General features: G+C 41.5%; 1 protein-coding gene across 11 annotated transcripts in view; it reads right to left on the bottom strand.

Annotated features, from left to right (window-relative positions):
- The window catches only part of NR3C2 (nuclear receptor subfamily 3 group C member 2), a 136,296-nt gene extending 111,834 nt beyond the window's left edge, over positions 1 to 24,462 (bottom strand). For 2 of the 11 annotated variants that reach the window (XM_088660255.1, XM_088660256.1), the window contains exons 1-2: positions 23,435 to 23,459; positions 13,549 to 15,334 (exon numbers count right to left, since the gene is read on the bottom strand). In XM_088660255.1, coding sequence (XP_088516381.1) covers positions 13,549 to 15,332 — 1,784 coding nt within the window. In that variant the 5' untranslated portion in view covers positions 15,333 to 15,334; positions 23,435 to 23,459. Of the gene's footprint in view, positions 1 to 13,548; positions 15,335 to 18,973; positions 19,041 to 21,210; positions 21,504 to 21,676; positions 21,938 to 23,434; positions 23,460 to 23,593 lie in introns of those variants that run through there. The other 9 variants (XM_035114099.3, XM_060278643.2, XM_088660258.1 and 6 more) reach the window with 8 other exon arrangements.
- Between the last annotated feature and the right edge of the window lie 356 nt (positions 24,463 to 24,818).

The raw sequence follows: 24,818 nt of genomic DNA, 5'->3' as shown, positions 1-24,818 counted from the left end.
TACTGGTAGATCCTGAATAATAGCTCTGCTGAAAACGGAATTAACTGAAACCTTAATTTTTTTAACCTAATTTTTTAAAATGTTGATTGAAGTTACTCCCTGCAAGAGTCCCCAAAACTGTTTTGAATGCTGTCCTTCTAAAATGGAAGCCCCAACATAGAATTTTCTTATTTTCCTATTAACAGACAGAACGTATTCTGCAGGCATCACTTGCTGATTCTTCCAATCTATCTTCTACCATACTTTTCTCCCTCCTTTCAGTAGTTCCCTTGACAATAGCTGACTTTTCCTAGAAAATGTTTAAAGAATTTGGGCCAGCAACAACATTTTATATAAATAGGCCTGATTCACACATGCATATACATCAGACTACTTATCATATACAATATAGCCTAGTTTTTTTCTTTAAACAATTGACCATTTAATCTACATTGGCAAGGCTAACTGGTGATGGGATAATGTCGTTCAGTTTTAGCAGCACTCATGACAGGTAAATTCAGATATTAGTTCAGACTGCACCAATTCAAAATATGAATAAAATGAATCAACTCCAACCAAAGCATTCTACAAATTATTCACAAGAAACTATGCTAATGCTATTTTCCTGGGCAACTGTTGCAGAAGGAACAAGCTAATCCAATTCAAACAGGTTCTGACTAAGTTAGGCAATGGATATAGAGTATCTAGTAAAATGCAGGTCATGGCATCAAATAATGTTGCTGCTTATCAACATTAGGGCAGCTATGAGAAATGTGACATACATCATCGTTGTTGTTGGTGGTATATTTTGTAGGTGTCACACCAAGACATAAATCCACGAAGGGGGGGAAAGAACAGTGTGCAGTAGAATCAATATTTCATTGGACAAGATTAACATTACAACTGTTGCTAGGAAACCCCACTCAACATTTACTTTCGGCTTGTGAAGAAATTGACTAATTTGGTGGTAATCACCAGCCCTCCTCTTGTTTTGGGAAAGGGCAGGAGAAACCTCAAAAAAGGCTGAATCAAACGTTCAGCTTTTCTGCCAGTCTTCCCAAACATAATACATTAAGTAATAATAGGAAAGAAAATAGAAGAGGACCTATTTGTTCTCTTTATTATATGGTTAGCTGCATATAAAGGAACTATCTAAAAAAATGTTTTCCAGCATGACAAATTTAAACAAACAAAAAATAAACACAAACATATACAAACTAACATTTGATTTTCTATTGCAATGGGGGTTAGCAGAGAGCCAAGAACAGCAGCAGTAAAAGAGAAAATGCGAGAGATAGATGCTTCCTGACGTTTTTCAATGAAAATCTTTAAACCGGAAATGTCTAATGCATCTTGAGAAACACTGAGAAAACTTTTCGCTTCAGCTCACTAAGCTAAGGTCTAATGAAAAATTGCCTTAAACGTAATGGCTTGGGATGAGTTAACTTAAGGAAGCACACAGAAGGAAGTCTTCCTGTCCCTTTTCTCCCCACAGCAACCTCCCATGCCCCTTTCCTCACTGTTCAAGGTGGCCACGTGTAATTCAATCTATAGGGTTGGTGGATTTTGGCTGAGAAATCAGCAGAGCGCAATAGACAGTCTAGAGGAGTCAAAATGTAAAAATCTTTCTCCATTACCTGGTGCCCCTTCATTGTTTATATTAATAAAGAAGGAGGTAAATTACTTCCTCCAATTTCACAAAGATCCTTGTGGTCAAATGTAATTCCTAAGCATTTCTGGTCACTGGCTTGAAAACAACTTAACCCATGGCTGTTTTTATTTTATGCATCCTGTTTCAGTTGTGAGAGTTTACGATATTGACTGCCATATCTATAGCAGGTATTGGAAAGAATAAGCATATTATAAGAAATACAGTAAAGAAAAAGAGATGCTCCCATGGATTAAACAGTGGATTGGCTGTTGCAAAGGGTGGGAAGCTTTCCTTTCTTGAATTCAAGCTAAATACAAACTCTCATACAAGAAAAAAAAGCAAAAGCTAGTTAACAAAAAACTAACTAGTACCAAACTAAATTATAAGGTAAAGGTAAAGGGACCCCTGACCATTAGGTCCAGTCGTGACCGACTCTGGGGTTGCGCGCTCATCTCGCATTATTGGCCGAGGGAGCCGGCGTATAGCCTCCAGGTCATGTGGCCAGCATGACAAAGCCGCTTCTGGCAAACCAGAGCAGCACATGGAAACGCCGTTTACCTTCCCGCTGTAGCGGTTCCTATTTATCTACTTGCATTTTGATGTGCTTTCGAACTGCTAGGTTGGCAGGAGCTGGGACCAAGCAACGGGAGCTCATCCCGTCACAGGGATTTGAACCGCCGACCTTCTGATCAGCAAGCCCTAGGCACTGTGGTTTAACCACAGCGCCACCTGGGTCCCAATAACTAAATTATAGTACAGTGGTACCTTGGTTTATGAACACAATTGGTTCCGGAAGTCTGTTCATAAACTGAAGCGTTCATAAACTGAAGCGAACTTTCCCATTGAAAGTAATGGAAAGTGAATTAATCCGTTCCAGATGGGTCCACGGTGTTCGTAAACCGAAAATTCGTAAACCGAGGTGTTCATAAACTGAGGTTCCACTGTCCTATCCTAAATTATAGCATATTGCACAGTGATATTACAATTAGTTCAGATCAATAACATATTGCCATGAGCTTAATGACCCTGCTCATACAGTCACCTTCTTTAAAGCAATTCTGTCAAATTCCAAGATGCTTCTGAAGTTTTCAGTACTAAGAGCCTATTGCATACAATGAACGATGTCAATGGCACACTGCCAGTCTTTGTACTTTCACACCTTATCATTATGTAATTTGCCCTCTTAATGTTTGGTTTAGGACAAACACACACAAATGTGAAGACAAATAATGGATACAGCTAGACTGGTACAATTATTATGCAAGAGACTGACCCGTGCCCATGATCATTATACAGTACTTAAGAAAAGTCTACAATCACTGGTACGCAATCATAGATCTAAGAATACACAATAGAAATTATTAAGTGCATAAATCTGTAAGAGTCGCCAAAAAAATAAGAGTTCTTTTCTTCTTTACATGAGCACTTTGTAATTCATGTGGAAGATTTAGAAATGGGAGGGGGGGAGATATGAGAGTACAAAGCTACAAATATATAAAAGGATATTGGCAGGAGCATTCAAAACAGCCATTCACCCTGTCCTTTGAGACCAGGGCAAATATATTATTTAAGTCAAATGTTAGTGTGGGGGAAGAGAAATGTTGTCAGTTCAGAAAGAAATTGCCTAGTCTAGGGAAGTTGGAGGACTGACGTCCTTCTAATCTTCCAGACAAGGGGATGTTTTAGGCCAAGACGATCAACCTTTTTCAACTCGAGGGTTTCATTTCCTCATGGGCAACCTTTGGGTAGCACCTGAGGCAAAAGTGAACGCGATTCTTACATTTCTAAAACAGGCAACATTCCAACCATGTAAAGGTCAATAGGTTTCTACACACAAAATACATACAGACCTGCACACAACTCCATCTAGGCAAGAAAGAAGAAGCACCACAATTGAAATACACATTCTAACCAGGCTGAAGCACTCAAGGAGAGCACAGAACAGGACCAGGGAGGGGTGTAGCCAGGAAAAGTCCTGAGAACCAGACAAGGCATATTGGAGGGCTTAATTCATTCCCTGGGCCTGAGGTTGATAGTCCCATAGACTGCAAGAAGATCAAACCTATCCATTCTGAAGGAAATCAGCCCTGAGTGCTCCCTGGAAGGACAGATCGTGAAGCTGAGGCTCCAATACTTTGGCCACCTCATGAGAAGAGAAGAATCCTTGGAAAAGACCCTGATGTTGGGAAAGATTGAGGGCACTAGGAGAAGGGGACGACAGAGGACAAGATGGTTGGACAGTGTTCTCGAAGCTACGAACATGAGTTTGACCAAACTGCGGGAGGCAGTGCAAGACAGGAGTGCCTGGCGTGCTCTGGTCCATGGGGTCACGAAGAGTTGGACACGACTAAACGACTAAACAACAACAGCAACAACCATATAGAGAATCTGGAATAAAGTATTCTACCGGGGGGGGGGGCATTGCACATACAGATGCAGAAACATTGGTGTAAGTGCCAGTCTGGTGCATATTGGGGAACAGAGAAAGAGGGTGGGGGAACATGCATGCTGTTCCTTTCTCCCTTCAACACACACTGAGCATAAATGCCTGCAAAGCTGATGTGTGCAGTGTGCAGGCATTATGCTCAATGGGGAAGGGAGGTAGATGGAGAGAACTAGTGGGTATGATCCTTCTCCACCCTATATGCACCTTCAGTCTACACCAGTGTTAGAAACTGAGATATGAAATAGCACCTTAAACCTAGGTTATGGGCGCAACAACAGAATGTCTAGGCACAGTTTTTTTTATATAACATGACTACAAAGCTGAAAATGAATGAACTGCAGTTAAAATCTTATATTCATTTTTCACATGGTCTAGTCCTCACCTGAAGACTGCAAAAACAAAGCCATGCTTCCCCTGCCCACCCCCCTAATATTCTTAAGAGGGTCCCTTCTCCAGTCTTTAGAGAATGGCTGAAAGTGGGGAGGCAGAAAAAGGCCCTCCTTCCCTTCCACTCTGCAGTTTTAATCTGAAATCTCAGGTGCAGGACCGCACCCGGAGTTCAGAAACTGCTCAGGCTAATGAAATTCCCTGTCACAAAATTCACCTAGAACAATGGAAGTTTCAAACGCTGGTCTACACAGTTCTTACCACTTACCACTCACACAGTTCTTACCAATTATTCTATCATTAATGTAATGCAAGATTGTATTTCTTCTTTAAAGGTTCACCTTAGAATTCAGGCAAGATCCCTTCATTAGGCAAGGAAACATATTAGTGAGTGCAACATTAAAATCTAGCAAGAAATGTGGGAGGTGGAGAGGATTATGTTGGTTGATGGCTCCTGAAGTATGAGACAAGGTTGGCGTTGGAATATACTTTGGAGCGTTGTAAACAGCATGGTCTGCCCACACATTTCCTATTAGATTTGGCTGATACTGAATTGGAAGAGAATTACTTAGAATTAAAAGAACAGGCTTTTTTCCATATAAAGCGCATAGTGGTGGACAACCCTTTTGCACTTGATATACAAGCTGTTTATGTCAGAGGTAAAAGGAAAATAATATCCGGCATAAAAGATGGCAATGTAAATATATATATATGTGTGCAGTATAATCCACAGAAGCAGAAAGCCTCTGGTTTAGCTCTACATGTGCTAACTTTAATTTGATGTGTAATCTTCTTGATAAACATAAAAATCCTATACTTTGCCAAGCCACTGAAGAATGAGAGAGAATGGAAGATATTATACTTTTTAGTTAGCTGTCAACTTTAATTAAGAAAAAAAGGTGGATATTGATTTGTGATCAATGATGTCAAAAGGAAGCAAATTCTAGGCTGGATCTAAAGTAGGGATGCTACTTGTGATATGACCAATCCAGTCTAATATATTAAAGCTAACAGTTGTATGAAAGGACAACACTAAAAAACCCACCCACTTTAATATAGAATGGGCCTACACATCAAAGGAATGTTGCAATCTATTCAGTGGACAGCAGGTGGCATCCAATCCTAGAACCTAGATAACCAAATGGTGACTTGGCCAGGCAGACAGCACCCCTAATACTAGGGTCAAATATGAATTCTCTCATGTAGGGTATCATGCAGGGCCCATGTTCAATCCCATAGCATATAAATGAGTCAATAAGTTCGGTTAGAATTCCCAAATGCTTCAGTAGGCTGGCCAGAACCTAGGCACCATCAAATTAACACTTAAGGCTGCACCGATGCTCACCAGTTTTGATTTTTGGCTTTCAGGGAGATTTCAAGGAGACAGAGATATTTCCTTTCAAAGCTGTTCATTGTGCTGATTATCATCTTTTTCTAAGCTGTTTTCATCTGCACCATTTTTTCCTATGGTTAGGACTTATTTCTCATTCCTACATAGATAATGCAATGAACATGATGACACCACAATGCTATGTAGCCTGGGCAGGCCACACAGGTGATCCTAGTTTATCTTATAATAAAAGGTGAAGACATCAAAAGTGGTTCACCCAGTGAGCAGCTGCAAAGAGCTCTGGCTGTGGCACTGCCCCACCGAGTCAGTCGCTTCTGGATGACATCACTGAGGGCAAATTCAATCTAGGTATTGCTACCTTGAAGCAGTGAAACATTAAAAAGTTGCCATTTTACTATCTGACTGATCTTAGACCAACTGGTTGACAGTTTAAATTTCAATGATCACTTCCACATAATGTGGTTAATAATGACTGGGGTGCCATGTATAAACGTTCTTGGAAATTAAGAAGTAAATTCCATTGAAATTAATGGAATGGGCATTTTCAGAGACATGTCTGGAACTGAAGTGCAGATTTCCTCTAAAGAATGGTATGGCTATTTAACACAAACACTTGCAGATCTGTAAAACTGCAAGGTTATCTAGAAACAATAGCATATGACTTCCGGAAATATGGCAAATACAATGATACTGTTTTGGCACATGCTAAAAACCCTCCTGGTTTTTTGAGACCTTTGCTGGCTCTTATTGCCAGTGAATTGCTATAGTTTGAAATTCAATTTTGTATTGAGTGTTAATGCAGCTGGATTTATTTTTACCACTGTTACTGTATTTTCAGTGGGTTTTATTGTAGCCCACCTGAAGATGATTTCATAAAAGGCAGTATATAAATATGTTTTAAAAAATAATAAACAAAACAGTCGAACAATTTTATTTCCCTTTGCAACAATCCTCCCCTTAAAATTGCTTTCAACACCAACAACTAAGTTCACAAAAAATCACTTCTTTGCTTTTTGGCTCAGTGCTAGTTAAAAAGAACCACACATTTCAAAGCAGATTTATTCTCCTATGTCATTGCTTCTGAGTTTGTTGAAGCAACAGAAGTGCATGGCTGGGCACATATCTAGAGATCCCACTCTCTACTCCCAGTAGGAAGAAGCACATGACCTATTTTGACAAAGCTGGAGACGACAAAGCTGGAGACGAGTGTTTCCTGCCTCCACATATGACCCTAAAAATACTTCTCTGCCTTGTCAAAGTGACAACCCAAATTGTCAGCCATAGGCCTAAAACAAGCTTAATCAAGTTAGGAACAATTTTCCTAGGTATACTGAAACTTGCTCCATTGCATTTTTCAATTTTAATTTTGCAGTAAACCATGAGGAATATATTCTAACACAGCAATGGAAGTTGAAATCATTGTTTTAAATAACGAAATAAGATTCAATAGAAAGACAGGGACTAATTCAGAAACAGGCAGTGTCCAAGAGTTTCAGATTTTAATAGTACAGTGTTCTCCAGAGTTTAAGAGATCTCCTAGACTACATAGCAAATCATGGATATTGTTCCAATTTCAATTTTTTAAAAGTGTATTTTATTCAAACTATAATGTAGAAATAAGACAGTTAATGCAGAAAACATAAATATCATATGAAACAACACCTGGAGACAGTAGGTTTCAAGAGCAGAAAGTCAGTTTTTAGGACTGAGCAAATTTGTCTTTTCATACACACCCCCAGACTATATGGTTTTCAGCACAAAGTACAGTAAGCTATAACAAAAATTATAGCTGTGTTAACCCACAGCAAATGAGAAAGTCTTTATTCTCCTGGTAACTAATTAACCACTGACCTTTTTAAAGCTCTTATAGGCAATATGTTACCTCCCCCCTCCTTTCCACTTGCCACTGCCTTGATTCAGCATTTAGCAAGAACAGAAACCTTTTTTTATCCATCTCCAGTGAACTTTGATTGAGGCCCTAAAGTACTGTAGAAATAAATCATGCCTCTCAATCATAGTGGCTCCACTCCAAAGCTCTCCAGTCTAATGAGCAGTGGTGTGTGTGTGGAGAGTTGCTCCTATCCTTGCAAGGAATGAGGAAGCCCCACAGTGTGAACAGACCTCCCACATATAGACAGAGCCCAAGGCTCTGCCAGAATGGGTGCAACCCACATCCCATTTAACTGAGCTAATTTCTTTGGTAGAATTTGGGATTGTACCCAGTGGCTACAATCCATCAAACTAATTCCTGGGGTTTTCCTATTATCTGCTATGGATCAGCTTTGCACAGAGATCGCTGCCTCCCATGTCTGGCAAGACGAGCCGTTTGCATGTGCACAGTGAACTGAATCGGAGCCAAGATCTTTGCTAAATAATAGTATGCAGTGATATAAGGAAGTCAGCCTTTGCCTTAACACTTCAACTACACATTTATAAAGGGAGAAAATCTCGATTCAAATTTCCTACTTCTAAATAGCAAGCTTCCTTCCATCCGGAGGGTTACATAGACTTTACACTCATTCTTAAAACTGTTTTAAAAACAAACTTTCTTAAACAGATGTTCCATTGCAAGCATCCCACATAGAAACACTTCCCTAAATTGACAATAATTAACACAATGAGATCTTTTCTCTGAACTTTCTTACATGCTGAAATCTGTCTATGTCAGATTTGTATTTTTCCTGTGAACCACTGTCATGATTGGCCAAGTCCCTGGATTCCCAAGAAGATGATCAAGGAGAACTCAAAGCCATTAAAAAGTTTACAGGTTAACAAAATTACTCGAATACAGGCAACCATAAGGAAATAAATGGCTAAATTAAAATAACTTTTAACTTAAATTGCTGCCCAATCCTAAAGACATTATGTGGAAACTAAGTTCCCTGAATTTCAATGGAACTTATTTCCAAGTAATTTGTTTGGGTTCCAGGTGTTAGAATGTCACTGACCAAGTTTGTCCAACTATCACTAGAATCCAAAAATCAATATGAACATCCTCATTTTGGCAGCTATCCTAAATGTGATTGCTTCAGCAAGGCCCATGGGGGTTCAGCCAGCATAAACACACAGCTCCTCTTTCCCACCATAACAAGAAACAGTTTCGAACAGAAACCTTCCCAAATTGATAAACAGAGAGAATGTCTACATAGGATTTCTCCAGGCCTGCGGAGGAGAGGCACATTTCATCTTGTACAGTTTTTTGATGTTGTTTTTTTTTAAAAGATGATAAGCATCAAGAAAAGTAAAAACACAAACGAAGGGGGAAAGTATGCATAAACAAGGAGACAGCACGACAGCATACTTTGCTGTCTTACGGTTTCTGGTTAAATTTCAACAATGCTTCTATAAAACATAGTTTAAAAAACTAACGGGGCATCATGATTGCCTAGTTTTCAGGGGGGGGGGGGAAAGATGAAAATCAAAAGTCTTGTTTGGAAAAATCAAAGAACAAAATACAAAGAAAATGTGACCATTCCTGGGTTGGCCTATATTTCAACTTGTGTATACCAAAGTCAAATATTTGCACTGTTTGCAACACTGCAAATATCTGCCTGCAAGACCAAGGGAATGTGTCTACAATGCCAATTGTTCAATTGAGCAGCAAATCTTATAATGGGGCAATTAGAAATGGGCAGAAACCTCAACAAAACAAAACAAAAAGTCTCAGGGAACAGTAATACTTTGCTGGATTGACCTAGTCAATACACCCTTTTAACTTCGCATTTCTGACCAAATGCAGGGGGCTGACCAAATGCACTTAAAGGGTAATGATGTCCATACCGTATTTACTCAGAAGTCAGTCCCATTCAGTTCAATGGGCCTACTTTCAAAATGACTGCAACCCAAGTTACCAGTAGTCATGCTGTAGTCCATCTGCAATCAATAGGGCAATCTGGTTTGGATCCAACCCAATGTGTTTAGCCCGTTTTGTATTTTTAAAAAATGAGAGCCTAACTAAAGAAAAGTAAATGTGTTAGGGGTATCTAGAAAGTTTCAAGCAAAGAGTTCTCTTGACTTTTTTTAAAAGGAAAACTTTTGCGGAAGCTGCATACAAAAGGTCAGCCTCTTCAGCTTTATTGTTTTTTCAAGTAACTGTGACATTTTCCCAAACCACTTTTGAAAATTATGTTGCTGGCATAATCACAAGTTTAGAACTGCACTCTCACTCAGACAATCATTTTAATAAAGTATTGTAAATATATTGTTCAATCACTGAAGTGACACAAATAACATTTTCTGGTGGGCTTTAAGCCGTCCTTGATCATCGAAATAAAAAAGAATTTTACATGTGTATGAAAGTTTCCAATATTTGAGAGGTGGCAGGGAAGATTACTTGGGTCTAAGAACCAGTTTCAATATTATATCAGCAGCTTGAAAGGCTGTGTGTGTGATTTGTTCCCAAACTGCTCCAGTAACATAGAAAAGAAAATGGCAGGGATATGTGATATGGCTACTTCCCACGCTAACACTGCCAGTGAAGAATTGGACTTAGGGGAAATTTCATTCACAGACTTTTCCACCCAAAACCCAGCAAAGCTCAGCTGAGAGAGAGAAATTGCTTGCATCACTTCCTGGTTGTCTGGTGTGATGCCATGACAAACACTGCAAAGGTAATGAGCCCTTTGCAAACTCATTGTAGGAAAGGCATGAGAATAATGACTCATTGTGTATTTGTTCCTTCCTCTGTGTATTTTTTTTAAAGGTGATATAGTTTTGAGGGGTTCGGTGGATTCCATACAATGATGTAACTGTGACCCCTGAAACTTTAATTTTCATAATCCAGTTTCAAAAAATACATCAAGACCTTACAAAACTAATACTAGGGGAAACCATCTATGAAACCATCATTCAAAACATCAATAAAACAGCAACAAATACTGATTGGTTCAAAAGAGAAAAATCATATTGCAATGTAGTTTTCAAAAGACAGGTGATGGAATGGAAGAATTTGTCCCTTCCTCATTTAAAAGGGGTGATATGGTTTTCTGAGAGGGTTGGTGAATTCCATAGACTGGTGTAATTTGACCACTGAATCTTTATACTCAGCAAATGGAACAAGAAGACTGTATGGACACTGATGGTCTTCTCTTCCCATTGAATTTATGTTAAATTCGTGCAGAACTAGGCTCAATTTATCCTGAACTTTGGCGTTACAGACTTATATAAGGGAAAAGTTACGAGCATGTCCTTTATGATCACCAAAAACATTTCCCTATTCAGTCTGAAAACCCCAGAGAGGCCCATTAGCCTTGAAAATAATTGTGAAAAAATGACACAGGGTTTCCCCAGACTCATTTGTTACATCTTGAGGTTCCCCTAGAAAACCCACATAGGAATATATCAATCTACTGCATGGATCCTTCACAGGCCTATCTGCCTTGCCTGTTGCTGATCAAACCACGGTATCCCCTAGTTCTCTGCCAACTTTGCTTGGGAGAGAGGCTGCTTCTTGGCTAACCAAAAATTTCTAACAGGAGGATGCCAATTCCTACAGCAGAAAAATATGCCAGTATTTCTGATGTATTTTGTTAATAAAATATATAAAATGTTTGTATAAAAAACCTACTCAACAAATAATTGGCTAATTAAAAACCCATTAAGAGATATAAAACAACAAAGATGATATTGAGAACAACATTTAGCAGGTATGGTATTTTGTAGTTCTGAAAAGATACAGTTTATGTTGTTGTGTAAGGAAAAGACAAACAACAAAGTGTAGGAAAACTGGCTGCCCTTACAGGAAGCCCCTCCTTTGTTAATCACTTCCCCTCACTTGCAGGACTCGCAGGAAGAACTAGATCTCTGATCGTTCAACATACATGAAAATCCTAGTACAGTTTTGGATCAAACAGATGTTTTAGAAAAAGAAAACATAGCTTCTGATCATTTCTCTATACAGTTCCTGAAGATGTAACTTATTTGTACCTTTCTGATCAAAATTAGGTAAATATGCTATGCAAAACTACTTAGGATAATTATAGGCAGAGTGCTTCTTAAATCCAAGATCATTTGGAAGTGTTTGGCTTTGCCAGGCAAATATATAAAACACTAATTTTAATGCATATTAGAAGGTGATTATTCATTACTGTAAATAAGGCAGGAAGTGTGTGTCTGATTTGAGAACCATTAATCTAGTGAGTTGATGCTACTAGTATCTTCCACGCAAAAGAGCCCTATGTGGATTCCAATAAATGCATAGCCAAAAACACTTAATGAAGGTCAGTTTGCTAGTCATCACCACACTTTTAACTAGTGAGTTTTTTCCCCCAAGCTCCTTCAGAAAATGGTTGGGTCTTTTCAAGCTTTTTTCCCAACAAAATCTGAAAACGCAAACAAACTTTGGAAAGCTTGTTGCAGAACTCCCAGACACTTAACCTCTTCCTAAGCAAACTTCCTCTTGGGAATGGGGGGGGGGTGCAGAAAGTATAAAAGGGCTTGAAGCAATGCTTTCTTTGGTGGGGGTACGCATACTCCTAAACATTTTGTGAATCTAAGTTTGGCCTCATTGAGGGGCAGTATTTCAATATGAGTAGGAAAATGTGAGTACCCCTAACATTTTTTTTAAAGCACTGGCTTGAAGAAGACCAGAGAATCTGTGGTGCATCACATTGTAGTTTGTACCCCCATTAAATTAATTGGGCTGGAAAACACAGGAAATTACCCGTTGCCATGAACTCCATCAGGAAATGACAAACCAGATTTCCAAAGTGAGGCCAACAAACTCTGCAGGATCTGTGTGCTTGGGAAGAGTAGAACTGGCAATGCTGTAAAATGGACCTTCCCTCACCACTGCTATATTTTTTTCTATGGATTTTCTTAAGAAAACATTGTTTATTAGTAACATAATCAGGGCCATCTTAAGCTTAAATGGCGCCGTGGTGCAGGGATCCTTTGGGCATCCCAAACCCCCACCCCTTTGCACTGCCGTGTTCCCTTCCTGAGCACTGTGTGCGCCTTCCTTGCCTGCCGCCCTGATCTGGACTTCCTTCCGAGGAAGCCTGGTCTGGATGGGGCTGTTCAGGGGCGACGGTTCGCAAACCAGAACACCTACTTCCGGGTTTGCGATGTTTGAGTTTCAAGTTATTTGTGAACTAAGCTGTTCTAAAACCAAGGTACAACTGTACTACAATCGTGTAATTGTTTCAGAAGTTATTAGGCTTTACTACTCTCCTAATTTCAGGAGGCATCTGAGAGTACAATTAAGCTACCATGCTCATAAATTAGTACAAACAGGGAAATAATGCTTCTAAAAGCCTTTATAATTTTCTAAATTTAGCCCATTGGAAACTAATGCATACATGCAATCAAGGAAACTTTATAAATATAATCCCTGACAGACACATTATTAATTTTTTCTCTATTTGATTCACACTTTTAGGCAATGGTTGCAAAGCACTGGGAATAAAAAAAAACCCCAAACCCATTGAATCTCCATGCTAATGTTCTGTATATAATGATATTTTGATGCTGAAACCCAGAAGCCTACTAAAGTATCACCTTTAAAATGAGTAAAAACATTATTACAATTAAAATTTTAAATGTGCTCCTTGAGTGTGCATAACTAGCCAATAACAAAATCTGGCATGTTTACTGGGGAAACCGACTAATATTCTAATAATTCTAATAATACACATTGCAACACACATTACTGTGCAGTTTTGAAGAATATTACCAAACAAAATTGAAAATGAAGGCAACCGTTATTTTCATGCAGTACAAGAAGAGCACACTTACCTTGACACATTTTCTGGAATGTATTCTAGGACTGGATACCCATCATTTCTTCTGGCAGACAGTTCAGAATGTGATTTCCATGGCTCCACAAGAGTACTTACTGGAGGAAACGAGTTCATATGCTGAAAAGACTGCTCTCTGCCAACAGGTCGGTGTACAGATATTTTGCCTTGCGCTCCAATCCTATAGTGAAATGACTGTCCACTTGAATTCACACCAACAATGGCAGAGGGTGGCAGAGTGTTCTCTTGATAATAGCTGCTCTCGTCAGGCTCCTGTTTAATTCCTACAGCTAGGCCTGGATTTAGAAACCCACTACTTTCACATGTGCCATCAAATGAATTAGGTGGTCCTAAAATCCCAGAAAGAGAATAGAAGTCTTTATCATCCATGAATGAAAAATAGGGCCCATCCATAAATGGAAATGGATTTACAGTTTGATTCCCTTTAAAAGAAGCACCAGAGCAAGAATGCTTAGCTGATTCTTGCTTTATTGATACTGAAAATGGAGAATCAGAACTGACTTTGCTATTTTCTCCAAGACATGAGCTACTGAATACCCCTTCGGGTTCAGGTTTTATACGCTGAACAAGAGTCATTTGATTAGCTACTTCACTATTAGGGATGGCATCTTCCATTTCCTCTATTTTAGGAAATATGACTGCTAGAGCACCTTTATTGTCTTTTGCATCTGGACTAGGAACGATGTCTTGGCCTGTGCCAGGTCCAACAGGTGTGCTCGATGCAGGAAAGGCTAGTGAACCATTTACTGGACTACACATAGAGGATCCCACAGTACTAACAGCTGGACTAGAAAGTGTGGACCTATTATTGGCATTGGAAGGGCTGGCAATAGAGCACCTTGAGTTTATATTTGCAGGACTGGATACTGAGGATCTCATGGTGATATTATTAGGACTTGAAACTGGAGATTTCACACTACAGTGACTAGGAGGGCTTGAAATGGGTGATTTCATGCTACTTATAGGACTAGAAAGAGGAGATCCCACGTTGCTAGCATGTGCAGGACTGTGCAGCATTGAGCCTCGGTTTTCAATGTTGGGTGAACATGACAAAGGAGTTCCTTGGTTGACCGGGCTATTTACTGTGAAATTTTCAAAGTTGTTAGGTGTAGATGACGATACAGAATTAATTCCAGGAGGGCTGCACACTGAAGTCGTCATGTTCTGAGGACTACAGTCAGGAGGACTCTTCTCTCGACATACTCTTGGGCTTTTGACAGTGCCTGGCATGATACCACCATTCATAGAGCTTGCACACTCCAATATTAGAGGTCTCAGGGATCTGCTTGGGGTGTTCAAGGGAGATGTGTGGTGACCATTCTCTTTGTATAGCTTTACCAGCTGTTCCACATTCTGATACATCTTTCCAGGATTTATGTTGCCTTGTTGACTCTGCTGGTCGTAGGTAAAATCAGCATCTCTTACAGAATCCATGTACAAACCCATTGATTCAGCTACAGTTGCAGAAAGTTCCTTTGAGTCTGACTCAGTTTTTATGTCAGAGGTTGAAATGCCAGGGTGATTATGGTCTTGCTGAAGGCAAGAAAGTAGTTCAGGTTTTTCTTTGTTGCTTCCTTGAGCACTGCTGTTTGGAAAAGCACCAGAAGCACAGCTCACGTTTACTATCTCCATATAGTTATTACTCTCTTCGGACCGCTCTTCTGCTCCTGCAGAAGTATACTCCATCGACTGGGAGCCTTGACTCCAGCGTCTCTCCATATCTAGGCTTTTGGGATAATTGCGATAGCCTTTGGTCTCCATAACTATAAAAAGAAAATAGCACATTAAAATGTAAGTATGTATGCATATAAAACCACGGTGATACATCAAAAGACTATAGCTGAAATCACACTTACATAACAATAAGCCTCACTACTTACATATAAACTAATTTTTAAAACTATGATACTGAATATTATATTTTGTACCCTGTCCACCCTTGGAAATTTTTTTTTTTCAAATTTCTAAGCCAAAATAACTAAAACAACTTGGTAAAGTTATTCCACTTTCTTTGCTATTGACAGTGGATACAATGACCTCAGAGTATATTTAATATTTCATTTGCATATTCCATGCATTTTAATTGTTCTTACAATGGTATAGGTAATAAGTAAATACATTTTGGAAACTCAAGCAAACTCAGTAGGCAAGAAGTAAGACAGGTTTCTTTCCCCTCCCTTTTGACACCAAAACATAACATATTTAACTGCTAAAGATTTATTTCTAGGAACTCTATAAATGGTAGTCCCGTCATGGGACTAAAAATCTCCAATGAAAATGATGTTCTATAATTCCCAGAGTTTGACCACTTTTTTTGACAGTACAGTCTCCCAGAAGTTATTGATCAAAGCTAACTGGTAAATAAACTGAGCCCATGGTTCTGTTCCTTCATTAAGAATCAGAAAACTGACAGGAAGAGGACATAAATCACAGAGAAAGCCACAGAAAAGTATTCTGTGCTTGGAAGGAGGCTGATCTCCAAGCGACATTATTCAGTAATATAAATAAGAAATACAATTCATCCCTGATTTGCATTTGGACTTTTAAAAAGGGGAAATACAAAATACAAACCCACATTTTTCAATCAATTGAAAAATCATACATTTGTATTACAAAATATTAATGTTGTATTAATGTTGGCTATTTTATAAGAACATAAGGATGTCTTTTATTGAGTCACATCAGTAGTCTGTGTAGTCCAAAAAAGGTCTATATTACAGGCAGCAACTTTAGACAGAATATTGACTTGAGATCCCAGGTATTGAAATTGCTACCTTAATGCTGCAATCCTATACCTACCTACCTGGGAATAAGTCCCAATGAACTATATGGGACTTCTGAGATGCAATGTAGATGATTGCACTGTAAATATACAAGATACAACATGTTCCCATTTTGTTTAAATAATTGAATTTAAATGATATGCATATGGACAAGCAGAATAATGTGTATGTGTTTGTTGAGGGGTATTTCCCTCTCATCTATACAAATGTAAATCACATGTTTATCATTTATTAATTTGTTCTAAATTTGTACCCTTTAGAAATGTGATGTTTACAGATTCAATTTAACAGCATGCACATTATCTATAATAAAATCCACTGATCAGGAAACAACCATGCTGAACACAAATAAGGCACATTGAATATGCACAAAATGTAAAGCATACTTAATGTTAACAGGTTTAAAACATTTTATAAAGATATGTAAACCATCTGAAGATAATAATTTTTCATCCCCCCCACAAACACAATGCAACATTAGAATATCTGCAGTCCTTATCGAATACATTTGTAGCTTCATCTTCCAATTTAAGGCTAATCAGCATGTCTCCCAGCACACATCAAATAAAATGTAAAATGCTATAGTAGCTAAACACTTGTCTAAAAGGTCACCTAAGGCCTCTGCAATGCTTTCAGTAGATTGTGTAAACTGAACATTCTAACTAGCATCTGAATAAGAACGGTCAAACCTAAGAGCTGAGGTGTTTATCAAGCTCTTTGAGGTCCCAAGGATGGCCCATGATGACCAACCCATTCCATCCACACTATTAGGCCATCTTCATAGATGGAAAGTCAGGAAGGGTCACCAATGGGCATCAGTTTCTTTCTATCCATCTCTTTAATTTAGCAGCTGAGAGGTCAAGGAGGGTGGAGAAAAAAATTCAGTGAGTGGTGACACTGGCAAAGGGATTTTAAGAGGTAAGATATGGAAGGCTGGCATACTAGCATTGGATGACAAGGGTCTTTCTGTGGTCCCATCAATGCTCACTCTTACAAAAACTGGTCGTCGTCTTCTTTTAATATGGCCTATGGATACCTGCTAGTATGAAGTTTTACCCTTCAATTCATGAGAGCTTAATGCAAAGTGTTTAAATAGTGAACACAGTTGAAGAGACCTACACATACCTGTTAACTCTCTGATTTCAAAGGGTATCGGGCATACATACATAGCACTCTAAACTGTGTGGATATTACATCAAATGCATGGAGACCAAGGTAGGGCAGATGGACCTAACAGGTCCATATTGCTGTCCCAACACACACTTGATGAGTTCTTATGTCACAGTTAGCCATAAACTAGGGCTCACCATGCATAAGCTGACTGCACTCGCTTTGCTCCTAACTGCTACTGAAAGGAAGAAAGGAACAATGATCCATGATTCACGTGCAACGCATAGCCAGGATTAGTGATTTGTTTCTAAATGGGAAAGGAGCTAAACAGCCCAGGTAGGTGTATTCATGGTGCACCATTAACCATGGTTTACATGATGCATAAACTGCCACTTTAGCTAGTTTCATTTCATTGCATAATGAAATGAAAATTAAATCTGGCTCTTGGAATCTAAGCATTCTCATTCTTAAAACCCCATTCTTATCAGCAGAGTTAAAAAAAAAACATTTTCTTTGAGCTGAAACATTATTCATGAGAATCTTATATGGAGCCCAGTCCAAAGCATGCTTATTCAGAATTAAGTCCCAGTATTTAGCAGTGCTTGGTTTCAGGTAAGTGTACATAGGATTGTAGCTTTGCAGCACATTCCTATATATGTTTAATCCATAGGAAGTGCATTTATGATTACAGCTTTACTGTTCACAACACAATTTTTCCTCTCACATAACTGAGGAGCCATTTACAAATTGAAACCCCAGTCCGAAATCCACAAGCAAATTACCTTATTTCAGTGGAATTTACTTCTGTATCTAGGATTAAGTCCGATTACACCGTATTCCAATTGACCAAAAAATAACCTCTAGAAAAACATATATACTGTACAAGGCTATATCCTTGCTGTGCAACTGAACTGTAATCTTTAAAGGAGAAAGAATTAATTGGTCGTCTTTAATAATACTCTAAATACTCTAAAGACCAGATGACTTGAATCTTTAATAATAAGGCAGCATGGATACATTATTTAGTTATTCAAAATACATGCATTGAAAGATGTTCAGGTGATCTGTTTGCAGAATGCATGCCTTATTTCTATTCAATGCACATGCTTGCATTTTTAATTTTGCTAAACATTATGCCTCCTTATTTAAGCGTTACATTGTCATCTGTTTACTTGCCCTTGTCAAACTGTTGATAATCTACTGTTTCAGTGACTTAGTCCTTAGTTTTCTCCCATCATATTGCCCTCTGTACTGAAGTAATAGATATACTTTTGTGTAGACTAGCTAGAACTTGAAAAAACCCAGGTATGAATCAAGTCATGGCGACTTAAATCTGACAAGCCTATCATTCTAATTTCTGTAAGTAAATAAGAGATTAAAGGTCATGCTAGCCTAAATACACAGAGACCGGTTTGTAAGGAAGACACACTTGTGAAATCTTACAGAACAAAGTGACAAATGCATGCATAACGTCATAGCCATAAAATATTTATACACTGCTTAACTCACATGAAGCCACGTGTAGCAAATCATGGCATGTATCTATCAAATGTGCATCACTTCATTCAACTCCCCCCTAGAGTTAAATATAAATTGCATATTTAAAAAAATGAACTAAACTTGACTTAAAACTGTTAATTTGTTTACTATTTTCTTCCAAAAAACCCCAAAAATGAAAATAAACTTTTTATAGGGAGTACAACTAACTTTTAAGTAAGAGAACAAGCAAATATTGGTGAAACCAACACTACTGGATTTCTATATCCTTCTCCCCAGTGTGTACTTGAAACTGAGAATCTGCTTCTGCTGTTGGTCAGTGAGGTTCACCTGAAGATTGTCTAAGCATTTTTACCCTGCTGATTTCTCTGTGCCATTTTCACTGTTGGCTGTGATAAGATATATGTGTAAACAGATCACACAAGCAAAGACATTAAGCTACTCCTGTACCTTTCTCACAACCTAGATGAAGGTATTGTGCAAGCCTGATAACTTTGGAGGATAGAGCCTTCTATTACCTAAAATCTTAGGTATCTGGAACAGCCTAAAGATTTTTCAACTCATTCATCTGGTGACCTGGCAACTGTTGTTTATGCATTCATAACCTCAAAGTTGAAAGTCAGTTAGATGATCTATTATGTCTACTTGGAAGCTTCCACTGGTATAGAATACTGAAGCCCACCTCTTCCAAAGGTGACACTAGCAAACAGCACACTGCATCATTTCTCCATGGAGCTTGGAGCATAACATTACCTATGAACACATTTAACAAGTGGGCCAGGAATGACTTGTCCATAGGCCACCCAGAGCTTTATTGCTAACCATGATCTTAAGTCAACACTGTTCACGGCACTACAATGACATTTGCACCTACTCCCTGTTGCTTTCTGCAATTCAAGGTTCTGGTGCTACTTCCTCAACAACCCTAATCCCTGCACACCTGAGTTACCACTTCACCTCCAGGGTCCACCTTGTCTTCTAGATGGGTGGTCTTTGCACATACCACATGTATGTTGGGGCAGCTAAGGCACACACAGAAAGCTTTTTATGAAAGCTAGCTTTTGGTGTACATCATTATGTCGGAACGGAGTTGGAAAATTAGATACACTTCACTTCAGAATATTTTATATGGAGATTATGCTTTTATTCATAAACTGAAGCAGGTTTCCCTCATTTTACAGCAAACACAAGCAGTATAAATTGATATAAAATCTCACACTCAATTATCACTTCTTCTTTCCATCTGCCCCCTACCACCAAAAAGGAAATATATTCTATAACTGTCTAAAGTAATAAGCTATATGTCACAGGGTCTGAAATTGCTGCCCCTTCCATCATGGCTTGCATTTGTAACAGAACTTGCAGTTAACTTTAAATATGATGAAACAGTAACTAATGCATGTTCCCGTTCTAGCATAAGTTTGAGGATAAAATACACCCTTAACAAGCTGTTACATTTGGAACTAGTTGAACAAAACTGAACTACAGTAGATGAAAGCTGAGTAACCCTAAATGCGACCATCAGCTTTGATACAGAAATACGCATTTTACTGTAGAAGTAGCAATCCCTGACAATGACACATTGAAAATTCCACACTCTATCCGACTCCTGCAAGGCATGCTATCCTATACAGAATTTTGTATCTCAACTTGGTGGTTGCTTTTCTGGCTCACAGCCCTTTAACTCAGCAGAAAGCCTAGTCTATAGCCTCCAAACACGGTTCTCCTGGCCTCTAAAAGCCCAGCATGCAGTTTGACCCAACCTAGTTTCCCATCCAAACAACGCACACAAACCCAGCCTAAAAACAGCCTCTTTCACTCTGTGGACAAATAACCCAAAACCCTACACAAGCTTTAGACCCGTTATGTCTTCCCTGACACAGAAGCGTCCTCTTGAGACAAGATATTTAGGCTCAGCTCTTCCTCCTAAGGATCTCCTCAGGGTTGTTTCTGCCAGAAATAATATTTAAAGTTGCACAGAGTGGCCGATCATTTGTGGCTCGTCCAGCCCACACAGGAAACACCGGAGAGAACACGCAACATTGGGAGCTGCCTCCCCACGTGCGAATATACCGGTAGCATTATTCTAATGCACGTTTAAAAAGTTACGTTTTCCTTCCCTAATTAGAAGTCCCTGAACTCTACCGTTACACATTATTGCTATAATTTAACGGGTACAGTCACTCCTCCCTGCTAGTCACGATCTCCCCCCACCCCACCCCCCCGCCGCCCAGCCCAGCCCTGCATACCTATAACACTTTCCCTCCACCTGTAGGCATAATACGCACGTCCCCTTCCAAGTGTCACCCGCCTAAAGTCAATCTCCACGGTCGGAAATGAAAGGCTGTCTCGGCGCAGAGGAGGAAATAACGAGCAGCCAGCTATATTCTCCGGACAGTATTCCCAACTCGAGATTTGTTGTGTCGCCCAATGACACTATTCAGGGCAGAGAGAGGGAAGAGGAGGGGTCGCGCGTGCGAAGGTGCCAAGTCCTTTTAAAAACATGTCACATGCTCAGATAAAGTTCAGAACCGGGTTCCTCCCCTCCCTCTCTCCCATTGGGCGGCGAGAAGAGCCAAGCCGCGGCACCAGGGTCTACGGCGCTTCCCATTGGGCGAAAGCTTTTGTCAGTCACCTGGCGGGCGACATGACTGATACAAAGTTGCTGCGACACAAGCTAGAAAATGTATCTCTCCTTAAAGCTGCAGAGCCTACCTAGGAGAAGCGCCCCGGCGGTGCTTGCGCGGTGGGGCGGTGGAAGTGGAGGGGGGGGGAAACCTGTAAATTTCCTTCCCCTTCCCTGACCCTCTCGACTGCCTTTTGCAGCTGGAGCTGCCGGGAAGAGCGAGACTTAGAAACTAATCGGATAATGTTTAAAGCGGTCCACCAAAACATATGGCCAGCGAAAGGGAAAATAGCTTTTTAGCAAAGCCTCGCGCAGAAGAAATCCATTCAGGCGAGAGTTGGAGCTGGAGCTGGATCCCACCCCCCACCCCCATGCCCTGAAGCTGCGCCTCCTTCCTTCCCAAGCTACCTCCTACACCCCCCCCCGCTTTCTTTTTCTTTTTAATGGAGGCGATATCCAGATTAGGGGCTGGCTTCCGAGCCTCCTTTCCCCGCCTCCCGAGGTCTCTCGGAGACATTAACTCCACCTGTACCAAGGTGAGCACGATGGGGGCCGCTTCCGTTCTGCGCCCGAACCGTTGCCTCTCCCTCCTCCCCCGCCTCCCCCTTCCAGGAGCACAGCAGCCGCAAAAGCAACAACGGTCACGTTTTCGTGTCATTCCACCCCCCCCCCATAAATTTCTTTAAAAAACGTTTAAGGGAACACGAGCGCTGCCGGTGTAAGAAGCAGCCCTCCTTCCTCTCTACCCGCCCACCCCCCCTTTCGAAAACGCACACACAGAAACCCGCGAAGCGCCTCAAGGACTTGCCCTCTGGTTCCCTCATTGCGTCTGGTATCTTCTTCTCCAAGTCCTGCTCGGGGCATTTTTTTTCTTTTATTTACGAAAGTTGCGCGGACTAATAAACGGGAGCCATCCAACCGGATCCCCAAAACACGAGACCCCCCCCCCCCAAGGAGGGCTAGGGCGGGAGCATTTCCCCGCGCGCTCCATCTTTGAGGGCAGAGTTTCTAAATATATTTTTTTGGAAGGCACGGACATTTCTCTTTCTCTCTCTGTCTTTTCCTCCCCCCCCCCGCCACTTCTCCGTCTGGAAAGCTGGCTGAAATGACGGACGTTTCCGGGGGGTCAAGGAAGCAAGATCACCTCCGCCCGCCCGTGCCCCCCCCAAAATGCTGACCTCCCCCCAAACCCGATATCGACAGCAGCGGTGTAAGCGATCCCCCCGCCTTTCCTCCCGACGGCAGACATCGCCTTCCCCCTCCCCTCGGTTTGCGCGCACACACCCTTCTCGATCCCGTTTCTCTCCATTTCATACTCAGACCAAAATAACTCCCTGAGAAATAAAGTTTAATGGAATTCCAGGCACCCTGGGCGAGAGAGACTCGCGAAAAAGTAGCTCAGTCAAGAGCGAGGAAACCACTCCAAAAGGCGACTTAAAAATCAAACACACAGGCAGACACACTGACACACACTACCTCTGCTTCGTGCATATTTAAAACTGCAAGGACTGTTTTCTTCCTAAGAGAGAGAGAGGGCACAGACCTCCACAATATCGGCAGACTATTTTAGAAGTCACGTGCCCCCCGTGTTTCAGCCCTTTCGACAGATATCGATCCCCGTTTCTACAGCTAATAACGCGCCGAAGAACTAGTGCAAGCTCCCGAATTGTTTCCCAAGGCCGGAGTGCTTGCAATGCCCCCCAAACCGCAAACTAAGTTTTTTCATTGGGTATACCCAGCACTAGCAGCGTCCTGGAAGTGCCTTTTCTGCACATCCCCTCCCCAAGAGGAGTTACTGAGTCCCAATTAATTCGCTCTCTTTAAAATAAAGAATAAAAAATTCTCACCATGCTGAGAACTAAATACTGTACATCTGGACCTCCAGCTCTTCCCCTCCATTAAAAAAAAGGAAAAAAAGGAAAGCTCTTTTCTTCCCTGGAGACGCTGGGACTCTAAGCAAAGTGTAGCGAGCTGCTCGACCCCCACCCCACCCCCTGGGTACTCACCTTCATTTTTCCGTCACCCCCCGCGACGTGCAATGGCCGGAGGAGGCAAGACCCTGCACTTCTGCGAGTCCGATCCAGAAGCGCTGACCGCAGCCAATGGGGAACGAATGGCCACGGAAGAAGGTGGATCCAGAGGAGATTTGGGGTTAAATCCTGGAAGCAGGGAGCGGGGGGGAAGGTTGCGAGAGACTGAGAAGGAGGTTGCAACGCTCTCACACGCAAGACCCGTCAGCGTGGGGGGGGGGGGGGGAGCCGCCGTACTTCCAGCCTCTTTGGAGGGGGCGCCGGGGCCGCGACAGCTAGAAGTCCGCTCGGCTCAGCCTCCTCGCTGACAGCTCTCTCCGCAAGGCAAGGCTGGCGAAAAAGCTTTGCCCCCTGGCTGTCACATCGCCGACCGTTGCTGGAGGGCGTGGGGGGGGGGGTAGAAAGGGAAGGGAGCGTCGGATCCGGCAGGTTTTATTCTTTTATTTAATTATTATTGTGTGTTTTTTGGTTTTTTTTAAGAGAAGACAGACGCCGTGGAGAATGGTCACCAAAAATAAAATAAAATAAAATTTAAACTTCTGTCATTCCAGGTGAAACTGCCATCCGCGCCAGCAGCGCCGCCGAGAGAAGCGGTGGGTGGGAGACCAGAGAGCAGCTTCGGAGGGTGTAAACTTTTGGGGGGTTTTTCCCCCTCTCCCACTGCGCGCGCCCTCCGCTCTTCTCACCCCCCCCCCGGCCGCCTCTTCTCTGCGCGCGCGTCCTTTCCTCTTCACCTTCTCCCGCTGCTGCTGCCGCTGCCGCCGCTTCCCCCCCTCACGCCTCCCTTCCTTCCTCCTTCCTTCTCGCCGCTTTTGCTTCCCGGTCTGTTTTTCCGCCTCGTTCCGTCTCTCGCAGTCACCCAGCGGGCTGCTGCTGCTGCTGGTTCCTGGAGCTGCTGGAGGGAAGGGAAGGCGAGCGAGAGGAGGAGCTTAGCGGTCTCCCTCCCTCCCTCTCTTTTCAGGCGCGCCTCGCAGCAGCAGCGGGTTCTGAAGAGCCGCCTCTCCGCCCCTCCCGGCACCAAAGTGCAGGGAAAGGCGGGAGCGCCGCAAGGGCTGTCTCCGGCCGGCTTGGGTCGACGGCTGGCCGCCGACGAGCCGCGCTTCCACACCCGGGGAGGGGAGGCGGGTAGAGCAGGCCACGCAAGGCCAGCCCAGCCAGCGAGCGGGCGGGCGGGAAAGGCTGAGCTGCACATGCATCACGC

Source organism: Zootoca vivipara, chromosome Z1, assembly GCF_965207765.1.
Source record: "Zootoca vivipara chromosome Z1, rZooViv2.hap1.1, whole genome shotgun sequence".
NCBI lineage: Eukaryota > Metazoa > Chordata > Lepidosauria > Squamata > Lacertidae > Zootoca > Zootoca vivipara.
The sequence above is the reverse complement of the archived record's forward strand: the minus strand, read 5'-3'. Positions and strand labels throughout refer to the sequence as shown.